General features: G+C 48.1%; 1 protein-coding gene across 16 annotated transcripts in view; it reads left to right on the top strand.

The window, feature by feature from the left end:
* ARHGEF9 (Cdc42 guanine nucleotide exchange factor 9) overlaps window positions 1–12,552 on the top strand; it is a 153,442-nt gene that overhangs the window by 57,180 nt on the left and 83,710 nt on the right. For 2 of the 16 annotated variants that reach the window (XM_072334145.1, XM_072334143.1), the window contains exon 2: window positions 1,146–1,207. The exons of 12 other annotated variants lie outside the window; for them this stretch is intronic. In XM_072334145.1, the coding sequence (XP_072190246.1) occupies window positions 1,178–1,207 (30 nt within the window). In that variant the 5' untranslated portion in view covers window positions 1,146–1,177. Of the gene's footprint in view, window positions 1–906; window positions 1,043–1,145; window positions 1,208–12,552 lie in introns of those variants that run through there. 2 more of the 16 variants (XM_072334153.1, XM_072334158.1) reach the window with 2 other exon arrangements.

The raw sequence follows: 12,552 nt of genomic DNA, 5'->3' as shown, positions 1-12,552 counted from the left end.
AGCCCCGTTAGCAGAGCAGTTAGTGAGGTGAGCTGCTCTGTCTTGCCGTACTCCTCAGAAGCAGCTCAACCCAGGCCAGTCTGCTTCGGCAGCTTTTTGGGGTGACCATGTTTCTGGTTCTTTGCAGTAGACCCTTCTGCTCATAAGCAGCCGTGCTTTGCACAGTGCGTGGTGCAATCTGTGTGCTGTAACAGATGGAGATGGGGGACAGCCTTCCTCCCCCTGAGCTCTGTGGGAGGACATGAGCTTTGAGTGGGGCTGTTGGGGTCGGTCCTGGCCCTATAGCTCAACCCCATTTGTCAGCATTGAGCTCCTCCTGTTCACAGGGATGCTCTAACCCAGAGGTGAGGGAAGAGCAGTTGTCCCTGTAAAGAAATCAGCCGTGCTGACCCTCTAGAAAACACAGTCCCCAAGAAAATGGTGCATTTATATGCAGATGGGATAAGTATAACACATAAAATCTCTTTCAGTGATTGCTCCTGTTGTTTCTGAGGCCGGGTGATGGGAGAGCTGACTTGCTGTTTGTCTGCTTAGGCAGGATTCAATGTTATTTGCCACAGGATTCATGAAAATGCCTCTGACTGTATCATAGCAACCCTGCATCCCACAGTCCATAAAAAGTCCATCGCCTGTGCGGCAATCCGCCGCCGTCAGGATTCGGGCACCCTTCTCAGCACAGGGAAGGGAGTGTTTCTCCCTCTTTGGATGCTTCAGAACAAAGCATCCGTGTTGGGATGCTCCGTGTCGGGGTGGTTGGTGCTGGCCCCACGATCACTGTGATGTTAATGCTCCGAGAGAGCTTCCGTTCATTTTTTTGTTTGTTTTTAAAGGCTCCCCCCTCCCTCCCTGGCTATTTCCCAGCTCTGTGTTAAACCTCACATGACAAGTTAGAGGGGGACGGGACATCTCGGAGGGCTCTGACGTGATGGCCTGTCCCTGCCCTGCCATTCGGACCCCCGCCATGGCAGCGGCACGGCACTTGCTTATGCTTCATAGTGAGTGAGGATTGGCCCCGGTGGAGCCCTGCGGTGGGGATGCGGAGGTGCTTGCTCGTCCTGTAGATGAATGTCGTTAGCGCTGCATGTTCACCTGATTCCTGCCCCCTGTCTGTTTGCATAATGTGGTTATATTTCTTTTTGGATCAGGTGTTCAGTACACAGCCCAACTGCTGTGTATAATGTCTGAAGGAAAATTGCCAAAAATCCATGTAAGTTTTGTTTGGCTTGCTTTGGTTTGTGCCTGGACCCGTTTTTTGTGTGCTGTCCATTCCATTTGGTGTTGCTGCTGGTCTCTGTCTGTGCTGGTGGCAGTGGTGGGAACCACGGCGCTGTGTGTGCAGTGCCTGCTGCATGTCCGTGTCCTGCCTGTGCTGCCTGTGCTGTCTGTGCTGCGGGGTTCTGTGCATCTGTTGTGGGGCGGCTCTGCTCCTACCATGTGTGCCTTCCTGAAGGGGCTGTGACAGCTGTGCTCGGTGCGTACCCGGTACTGAGTGCTACTGCTGTTGTTGCGACCGAGCGTGCTGATTCCAGTTTTAACTGAAGAATTCTCAACGAGCACATGTTGGGAAGGGTGAGGAAAACTGCCTAGAGATCGTGCAATAACCATGGTTATGTACTACATTGTTAGTAATGAAGAGGACAGGTCTGTTAGCTGGTCGCAGCGGTGGCACAGGAGCTGCTGTCAGGACTCTGGTTGTGCCGTTAGTTTGCTGTGCGGCCCTCGGTATGTTCCTGCACTTCCTTGTGGTCCCCTTTCCCAAAGGAACACAGCAGAGTCAGGACTGAGCACACCCATTGTGTCTCTTCTCTGTGCTGTCCCCGTGCTGTATGGCGTTGCTGGGGCAGTGGCAGGGCATTGGGGCTCTGTGTTTGAGTGGAGGGAGGTGGCAAGCCGGAGTGATTTATAATTCTGCCTAAAAATAGGGGCTCCTGGAGGAACTGCTGCTGGAGGAACCGTGATTTATTTCTTTTCTAATTGGTGATGGTTGAATGCCTTGTGACCCTGGTTGGAAGCAAGCCTTCATCTGAAGGACCCGGGCTGCCTCTGACTGTGCCATCGTCCTCAGCAGCAAAGCGCCCTGCTGCTTTGGATGCTGATTTTCAACCAAAGGCATTTTTTGTGGAGCATTGCCTTTGTGCTGTGGGAAGCTCCACACCGACAGTGTGCACAGGGCACACCTGGGCTGAGGGCAAGAAGCCCCGTGCTGTGCTGTGTGGGATGCTGGGCAGTCCTAGGGCTCACAGCAGGGCTGTGATGAAGGAGCATGCTCACAGTTAGCCTGGGTTGTTCTACGGAAGGCTCTGTAGGGCTGTGCTACCCTTAGGGAGCTGCTGCTGTTCCCAGGGTAGAGCTGGGTAAACTGAGGCAGGGCTGCTGCCGGAGCCAGGAGCTGTGGCAGCTGCATGTCTGCTTCTTCCTCTTCATCCTCAGTGGTGCAGGGCAGGTGGTTATGGCTCCTGGTTGCTGCCACCTGAGAGTGCCCCAGGGACAGGCCCAGCCTGCGGGCTGTGCGGAAGCAGTTTGCTCCAGTGGAGCATCGTTTCCAGGGCTGTGGGCACAGCGGGCACCAGGAACAGAAGCACCTGCCAGTGCTCCTATGGAAGGGCCCACAAGTTGGTGCCTGCCCCTTCTTTTGCATCAGCTGAGCCACATGTAACATAATGTGTAGACTACTGGCAAGGATTGAGTTGCTATTTTAGGCAGCATTTCTGGCTAAGTAAAGCAGGGGGTACACTGCAAGCTGCTTTTCTCTACAATCTTCTCTAACGCTCTGAGTAATTAACTCTTTCTGCAGCTCCATTGCTGTCCTCTACAGGAGCTGTGCTCTACAGGAGCAGGACTCGCAGGGTGACAGTTATAGCCCAGGGGTGACGGCACCATGACCACAGCTGTGATGTGGTCTCAGCAAGTGGCATTGCCCCATTTGCCACAGCATGGGGTAAGGCATCCCAGCCCTTATTGTTGTGGTGGGTGGGATAACAGGTGATGTTAATTTCTAGATGATTACGTTGTTAGCTTCTCTCCCTGAGCTACACTTGCTGAGTGCTCCAGCAGCCTTCCCTCTCGAGCTTAGCTGCTGCAGTGCGATGCTGCCATGTCACGGGCTGCAGGGCTGTGTGTATGGGGAAAGCAGCATCCTGCTCTCCTGCTGCTTCCCATGGTTATGTTTGTGGGGCATGTCCTGCCTGTACCAGGATGACAGTAATTGTCAACAGGTTTGGGATGTGGGACACGGGCAGGGATGTACTGGCATGTTCAAAACGTGCCCCAAAGAGCTGCCTCACCCTCAGAAGTGCCCGAGTAAAATTCTCTTACTGTTGCTCATTGTTTTCTTTGTATCAGTCCCCTTTCAACAGAAAGGTAGTTGCCTGAGAGCGTCTGTTTCTAAATGGATCAGTTTCTTCTGTCACCACTTCTGGGGGCTGGAGCTGATGCTGGTGAGATGGGTGGCTGAGTGAGCGATGGCAGCTCTGGGTGCAGAGGTGCTGGGGAGCGACCAGCTGGCTCTGAGGGCTCTGAGCACCTTAGAGATCCTCTGTGTGTGGGGGGAATGCTTCTTGGAATTGAAAAGACACAGTGTAGCTGCAGCTGCACAGAGATAGATATGAATGTAGAGGAAGACCCTAAAGACCCATCTTCCACCCTGATAAGCAGTGGGCTGATTTGCTGGGCAAAAGTTTGCTAAAGAAAATTTGTCTCATTTGGAAAAGAACAGCAAGATCGTGTTAACGTTAGCAGAAGACAGGTTTTTTTTTTTCCCCAAGGAATTTCATATTCTGCTTGCTGCTTTTGATGCTTTCACTCTCCTGTATTATATTTAATATATCTGACAAGATTTTCTTAATAGGTTTTACATTGAAGTTTCTGTTCTGATACCAAATTTGGTAAAGACTTGCTATCTCAGATTCTTTCTCCTCAGCTTGATAAGGTGCTGATTAATTTTATACAACCCTCTTTCCTTATCTAGTTGAGCTTCAGTCAGTTTCATTGTAAACTTGGAAAAGTACGATCAATCTTTAATGTTTGTTTTTAAGGTTTATTGCAGAGACTTTGAGGCGTGCGGCACGTTTGGTGTTTTGTGAAGTTCTCCAAGAATGATGTTAAAAAGCAACAATTACAGAACAGGTTTCGAATCCAGATAAAATACTTTAAAATAGGAATGAGTGCCCTTCAAATGAGAGCTGGTTGTGATGTAGATGGGGGTGCTGAATGAGAATTCTATTACTGTTGCATAGAGCGCACAAAGCCGGATGCATAAAGCAGGGAATGCTGATGGTGCCCGTGTACAGGGCAGGATGAGGAGGTGCTGTGTCTGCTCGGTGCCTCCACGCACTCCTCCATCCCAGGAGAGCAGGGCAGAGAGCTGGCTGCCATCCGCAGAGAGCGTCTGCCGCGGCTTTGTGGGCAGCAGCTGACACCTGGATGGATTTTCAGTCTCCTCTGGCCCAGGGTAGATGGATCTCTCATCTGATGCCTAGCAGCAGATCGATCCCATCTCCTGGACACCAAAGGTTTTGCACAAGTCTCTTCTAAAGAATTGACCGTACGCAGAGACACAGAGAAGAGAAATGCAGTCTCACAGAGCAGCAGGCTGGCTGCAGACCCATGGAGGGCTAACTACTGCCTTGAGAGCCCTCGGCCAGGGGAGACTGGCCCCTCTTATGCCTAGGGGAGAGCTGAGTGTCCACATGTGTTAACAGGACCAGGACTCTCCTCCCACAGTCTGCCGGAGCTGCTGGCTTGCTCCCTGCACTGCACTCAGGTACTGATGCCATTCCCTTTGAGATGACATGACGTTCTCATCTGCTGCCACTTGCAAATTGGCACAATGGCCCCACACCCATTTTTCCTACTCAATGTTAAGCTCAGTATCCAGCCCCCAGAGCCCAGATTTGGTGGAAGGTTGTAGCAGGCAATGCGTTCCCTGTGCTTCTTATTTTGCTCCCCCTCTCCCCCCCCCCAGAGCTTTCTGATTTCTGGTTCTCCTTCCCCAATCCCTGTGTTAAACAGTCGCTGTGTTTTGACCCAGAAAATGGTGCTGGTTCAATCCATCTCCAGCACGTGTTGTCAGCGTGGATGCCAGGCTGTCCCCTCTCATCCTCCCTCACACACGGCACATGCAGCAATAAGCATACATGTGCAGGCTTCTGTATGCATTTGTGAGTATTTGTGTATATTTATCTCTACATATGCAGGGAAACAAATATATTAAAACACATGTGAATATGTTTTCCTTCCCAGATATATTTTGAAAAATATGAGTCAGCAGCAGGCAGGAACATATTATATAATCTCTGGGAGTGAAGAAAACCTTGCAATTATTAGGAGGCAGGCTTGCTGCGAGCAGCACTTCTTAGCATCGTTCTGTTAGCCCACATCAGGGTGTGCCTCTCCATCAAGTGGCCTTATTTCCATTGGACGCAGCTGTGTCCGATTCAGAAATGGAGTTCCAGCATCATGGCTTTTGTTGTATATTTAAAGTAATCAGCTACGAGCAGAATCTTAGCTCTGGGTTGAGGATGACATCTCTTCCTTAGCCTGTTTTTCTGCAAGGACTCTCTGTTTTTCCTTTCTGGCTCCCCCTGCTCCCCACCTCCCGCTGTTTGCTCTAAAATCTCAGCGCTGAGAGAAATTGCACAAGAGTGCAGCTGGAAATAAACGTTGCCCCCTCCGCCTCCTCTCTGCTCGTGGCCGCCCACCTCCACTGCCTACACCAACGGGATGAAGTCAATATCCACTTTTAGCCTCCATCTCCTGCTCTCACAGCTCCCTGCAAGCTCCCTCCCAGGGCTGCACAGAGTGTGCTGGCTGGAATTTGGAGAGGGATGAGATTCATGGCAGTGGCTCCTGCAGCTGTAGGAGCCCTGTCAGTTGTGGTACACCATGATATAAAGGGATGGCACCAACAAAAACCAAGTGATATGGATCCAGCTTGAGTCAGAGGGCAGTGACCATGGGGGCCAGGTGCCCTGGGAGGAGCGGGGTGTTGGGAGCTTTTGCCTGCTGGCAGTGCCGTACCACTGTTCTTCCATCTCTCATGCAGGGCTTTATTCCAGGCTGCCTAGTCAAATTCCTGCATTTCTGAAGACAGTTCAAAAGCCCAGGAGGGGAATAGGCGGTGGCAGATTAAAGGAAGTAAAGGGAAGAAGTTGTTTGGTTATTTTTTATTTGTCCAATAAAACCAAAGGTTTTGAACCGCTTTCATCTCCCGGGGTGCTGCAACAGTTCTGCTGTGGCTAAGCTGGTGGTCGCCTTTCAAGCCAGGGGAACGCTCTGTTGTGGTTTTGAAATAGCAAAGCCTTCCCAAGGAGGCAGTAAATTGCCATGCTGGCTGGAACCAGGAGTGCAAGGAGCTCCGTGCCCTGTCTGGGATAGCGTCTGAGAGACAGGCTGCAGGGAAAATTGTGAGAGACACCATAATTGATGATGATGGAATAACCTGTTTATCCAGAGCCCTCTGTCTTCACCCCTATTAGCTGGGGGTTTCTGGTACTCTGAGACATGAGAATTTGAATCTTTTGTATCTGTAAAACCACAAAAGCCTCCGCTGTAACCAGGAGATTCTCATGAGCTTGCCAGAGGTGATGTGCTCATCAGTTCCCCTCCATTAGGGCTCTGCACTTTATTCTTTGTTTTTCCTTCTGTAAAACGTGCGGAAGGAAATTGCCCTTTCTTGTTAAACGATTTGACAGCCAAGGATGGAAAGCTCTGTGTCCAAGGTAGATGTGGTTATAGCAAAGTGAGGATTGCCAAAAAATACTGCTAGGTCAGCCTGCTCTTCTCTTTGCCAGAAGAGCCAAAAAGGAGGTGGGCTCCTCGGGAGCTTCTGCAGCCCAGGGTCCTGCCCAGGCTGCTCCTTCCTTCCGTTATCGGTAGTTAAAAGCAACCTCATGAATTCCACCTGAGATCCTAACAGCGATGCCATGTGAAGGGCTGGATCAGCTGCCAGAGTGTTCCACCAAAGATTAATTTGGGCTTAGATGTTTTGCATATGCAACATCAGGCTGTGTTCTTATTATTTCCACTGTTTTGACAAGCATTCAGTTAGGTAAGGTCTTGATACCTCTTTAAAGCCTCCAATCATTACTCATTAGTAACACAATTCCTCCCTCTTTTTAATTGATCCAAATTAAGCTTTTCTGTTTCTCTGTATGTCTGTACAGCGAGGAAATTAAGCTACACTGACAAGAAATACCAAAGTAAAAACAGTTGCTTTGCAGTTGTAGCTTCACAGCCTTTTGTGGCGTGAACTCCAGGGCAGAACCATTCACAGTAACCAACAACCCTCTCCTCAGAGCCAGTAATATGGTACAGGAAAGGCTCACAGCGCATGAATGAATGGCACAAAAGCCACTCAAGGCTGCCCAGTCCTGCTCTAGATGGCAGGATCCCCCTGCCAGTGCTGTCTCCTGCAAGCAGACCTCTCTGCCTGAGTGACACAGGCTCATGGCTTTCTTCCTCCATCTTTCCTTTTAGAGCTTTTGTGTCTGACCACCCTCTCCCCAAAAGGAAGGCTGTTCCCTGGGGCGTGTTCCCTCCTGTTTTGTCAGACATGGCAGGAGATGTCTGTAGTGGTTAATCTCAGATGGTCATGAAAGACTTCCACTCGGTCCTTTGAACAGATCACCCACAGCTGAAAACACCTTGCTGCCACTAGCAGTGGTTTTGGCTTTCCTTTTTTTTTCCTTCCCATTTCCACTGCAGGCAATTTTACCTTCATGTTTTGTTTTGTTTTTGTTTGTTTGTTTGTTTTTCCCAGCTGATGTTGAAATTCAAGTAATAATGCTTGATATTCTTCATTCCAGAATCTTCAGAATGATTTCTGAAGTTGGGTTACTTAGAAGCCTTTGTGCTAAACAAATACTTGAGTACTTTTTCTATTTTACTATGGAAATAGGTGCCTGAAAACCCTCAGCAGTCAGCTGAGGATCAAAGCATTGGGACTACCTGCAACTATCTGTATTATCCATGGGAGTGATATAGGCTCAAGGTTGTGGAGGATAAATACAGAAGGACTGGTGAGGGCCACATGCATCTCTAAAAGTGAATCCCAATGCTTTTGAGAGCTGTGCCTGGTGGCTGACACTCCTACTGCTGCCCTATCTGGAAATCCCTTGAATTATCATCTTATTTGTATGTCCATCCCTAGGCAGCAATGGCTGGCAAGTGGTTGGAGTGAGGTAACAGCAGCCCTGCCCTTTTCAGTGGCAATTGGACTCCTTTACAAGCTCTTGTGAAGAACAAAGTTGTTCTCACATTGTCCATCCTCATGGTTTTCCTCCTTTCCTACGATTTATTAGCAGGAATCAGGACAGTACATGGAGGTTTGTGTCCTGAAAGCACAGGACTAAGGCATCCTGAAGGTCTGGGGCAGCTCACCAAGCAGTTGCCTCAGTGCTCAGATGTTTGTGGGTTTTCTCAGCAGCTGTAGTCAATGCCCACAGTGGGTATTTGCACCCCTGGCCAGCTACTCACAGGGGAATGCTATGAGGCTGTCTAAGCTACCAACAGCACCGTCCTTCTAGTAGTAAAACATAAAAATGGTTGGTTGTGGGGCAGTTTGGAAAAGGAAAAAGGTAGCTGAACTGCAAAGAGGGGCTGATGAATTGTGAAAGGATCTAAAAAGGAGAGATACAGAAATAAAATCTGTAACAGAAACAAATAATGTTTTTACAGCATTTTATAACTCAATGTAATTGCAGTCCATCTAGAAATCTATTTGTGGCAAGAAATCGATTCAGAATTGTAGAGGAAGGCATTGGACTTCCAGATGTTTACGGCTTTCTGGCTTGCTGTGTTCAGCTGCCGTGCAGATGATTTGAATCCCTTCTTGCAGTGGGCTCGAAAAGGCTCCTCCTTGTTGCAGGTGGGTTAGAAAGTGCATTGCCCGAAGGCTTTCTCCTGTGAGCTTCTCCTCTTGTTTTGTCTCAAGGAACATCGAGAGGAGGCTGTGCTGGTGAGCACAGTGGCTTTAGAAGGTGAAAGCCCTCAGCTTTGCATGGGATAATCCTATGTTGCATCTGCCAGGCTGAGCTCCTGTTTGCCTATGGGTGGCAGAGCTGGGGCATCGAGTGCTGTTTGTTCTGATTGCCTCCTTGAAATACGCTGGGGCATGTCATACAGCGGAGGTATTATGGCTGCACAAACTGCTGGTATTTATTGTTCACTGTATATATTCTCAGTCTACTTAAGATCTCAGTAGAAGTCTCAGTGTTAGAGGCTTCTGGTGCCTGCAGGATGTGGTGCGTTTGTCTTGGCATTATTAAGCCATGAATTTAGTAGATGTCAGCAGTGTCATTCCCGGCAGTCCCCTGAAAGGCCAGTGCATGACATTTCTCTTGTGCATGGTGGCATTCCTAAAGAGATTTTACCTTGTTCCTCATCCATTTTGAGTATTCAGACTGCCCTTGGTGATGGGCATTGAATCCAGTTGTTGACAAGTGCTGTGCAGGCATCAAGGCAGCGATGTGTTGGGGCAGAGCTCAGCTGTGCAGGGTGGGCATCCTGCTCCCCTGGAGCCAGCATGAGCACCCTGTTTCTCATGGACTACCAGGAGCTGCTGCCTTCCTTCTCTTCCTTCCCAGGCTCCCCTATGCATTTGTGTTGTAAGTACTGTCTCAGAGCAATGGAGAGAAATGGGGAGAAGGTTTGCAGTAGCTTCACTGCCAATCTGGAGAGATGGCAGCACAGAGAAAGCACCCACAAGCTGAGTAGGAGGAGAGGCAAGAGAAGATGTGTAGGCTTTTGCAAATAGAGAAAGTGCAGATAAAAGAAGGATACGATGCAGGGGGTTACAGTGGAATGGTGTTACACAGTGAATGCTGGGGCTGGAAATGGGAATTTAGGATATGTGGAAAATGGAATCCGTTAGGGCATGGGTTTACGTTTCTGGAAAATAACTGATGTGTTTCACATGGGACAGGGGTGATTAGGCTGGAGGAAATACTGAGAACAGTTACTCAAGGGGACTATCTTCTGTTGGCCTGAAGCAGAACAGATGATTCAAATACGGTTTTCTGACCACACAGCCCCCTGAATTGCATACTGGCAGCTCTGGGCAGCACTTCTTAATGAATGGGCAGCACCAGCAGGATTTGCACAAAATGAAGTTAATTCTAATGATAACTGCAGAGAGGAGCAGCAGAGCTCCCAAAGACAGATGGATTCATGAGGAGAAGGGCTCTGGAAATGGGCCGCTGCTAACACTGGAGCAGAGATGAAAGGAGTGTTTTATTATTATTACCTGGAGTGGATTCAAGCTCCAGCAGACGGTGGGATTTGCCAGTTAGTGCTAGAAAGCTGAGCTCTGGAGGCTTGTGTGTGCCCGTCAGTCCCATCCATTGGTGACTATGTGGTCCTGCGTCCACTAGTGCTGTGTGAACCCAAAACGACTGGTTAAGGAAGAATCCAAGCTTTGCTTTGGTGGTTCAACCAATGTGGGTGGTGGATATAAGTGCTAGGAGGTAATGCCATGAACAGGTCTTGGTTTTGGCACCATACCTAAAGCAAGAAACAAGTGAGACATTTCATCAGCTGGAGTCGGTGTTTTGATTACCGCTTGTGGAAGATTCATAGAGGTTGATTTGGCTGTAAGAAAAAGATTTTTCTTGGCAGCTCAACAGCCTGTTCCAAACCTTCCTGATCTCTTCAGTGTAATCAGAAGTCCTCTGGATTTATGGATGACCTTAGAAAGCACAAGCTGTGTTTGGTTGGCTGACCTGTGTTGGAGAGGCAGGGCTGTGGAGGCTTGTCTCTGTCCAACAGCCTCAGATTCTTGTTTTAAAGAAGGCTACTGTATTCATCAGGTTCTTATTCTACCACACACGCATACATATATTATATATATATATTATATAACCATCCTAATTCTTAGATATTTCTGTCCTGTCCGGTGTTACTGGTTCATAAACTCTCCCTGCCACAAATATTGGACAGACTTTCCCCCCTATTTTCTTTACCTACAGTAACACTAATGTATAGCAACATTTTAAACTGAGCTGAAACCCCAGGATTCTTGCTAATCCTGATGGACTTAATGGGGGAAGAACACTGGGAAGGAATCCTGGGAGCTTGGAAATGAGCCCAAGCCCATGGAAACCATGAACCAGATTCTCTGTCGACTAAGGTTTAGCTTTTGAGCGTTCCTATCTGTTGCTATCAGAGATTTTAAGTTTTCATCTTAGATATCAGATATTGAAATCAGAAATCAATAGCTTAAACCTATATGCTTTTGGGATAATCATTTTAAAATAAGTGTGCAGCCAGCCTGTAGAGAAGAAGATAAAGGTGTGATCTCGTGGGAGTTTGCATTAATGAATACAGCTGGACATTTGCCTACTCCCAAGGCATTTGTAAAGTGGACTCATTACCTGTTCAGCTCTAAGAAAAGCCTATTCTTTACCACCTGTTGTAGTCAAAAGCAAATAATACAGAATAGTTATCGGCTGTTGCATTCTCTCAAACACAACTAAAGTGCAACAAGACTTTGATTTACAGCCCCACACATCGGCGATCATATGCACACTTCTGCACAAAATATCATGGTTGTGCAGATATGTAATCATACACACAGAGCAGTGTATGGGTGACCCTTTCCATCTGCCAGGAATCTGTGCAGCTTCAGAGAACCAAATATTAGATACATTACTGCCTTGGAGTTTGGACACATCATCTCATATAGTTCCTTGTGTCTGTGGTTGTTGCACGTACAGAGACCTTTGCTGCTTACAGGTTAACAGTGAGATGCCTGACGGTGGTATTTTATTGTTGCTTTGAAGACTCTATAAAAACCCCCAGCCTTTGTACAAAAGGAGCGCCAATAGCATTAAACTCATTTCTGTTACATCAAACCACTAAACTCATCAATAGCAATCTCACACTCCTCCAGGGAGCACAGAGGCACTTTGGATTTGACACCCTCAATCGCCTGGTGGTAAATAGGTCATTACTAATACAACAGCAGTAATAAAGTACGAGGCATGAATGCAGAGACTGAGGAATGGTGGTGGTCGATGTCCTTTTTCTTTGGCAGCATTGTTGGCAGTGCAGCAGAATGTTTGAGGTATGGTTTGCTCATTACTTCATGAAATCAAAGAACAGCATTTCACCACGGGCTTGTGTCTGGGTGTTGCAAACTGGCCAGGTCCTTCGGTACCTCTGTGGTTACTTCTTGTAGTTAATGTGAGCTAAAAGGAGACAAAGCCAAGCCCAACCAAGTCCTATTGCTGCAGACTACAGCTCTAACCAGTTCGAGAGCCTTTTCCCAACAATCTGCTCTCGGAGCCCGTGGTTTTTCCAGCAGGAGTGTCACGTGTGATATAGAGAGACTCAGAGGGGCCAGTTTTACCTTTAAAGTCTAGGTTTAATTTTTTTCTTTTAAAAAAAGATGTGTTTCGACAGTTTGTCACATCGGCTCAGCCTGCCATGTCGTGGGCAGTGAAGTGTTAGGAAGGAAAAGCAGAAAGTATTTTGATGAAGGATCAAGTCAACTCACTAATGTTTTGTGAGCATCTCCCATGCTGACCTTGGTCCTTGCAGATGCACGCTGGCTCA

This window comes from Excalfactoria chinensis, chromosome 4 (assembly GCF_039878825.1).
Source record: "Excalfactoria chinensis isolate bCotChi1 chromosome 4, bCotChi1.hap2, whole genome shotgun sequence".
Lineage (NCBI taxonomy): Eukaryota > Metazoa > Chordata > Aves > Galliformes > Phasianidae > Excalfactoria > Excalfactoria chinensis.
Note: the sequence above shows the minus strand (reverse complement) of the source record. Positions and strands in the feature narration are given on the sequence as shown.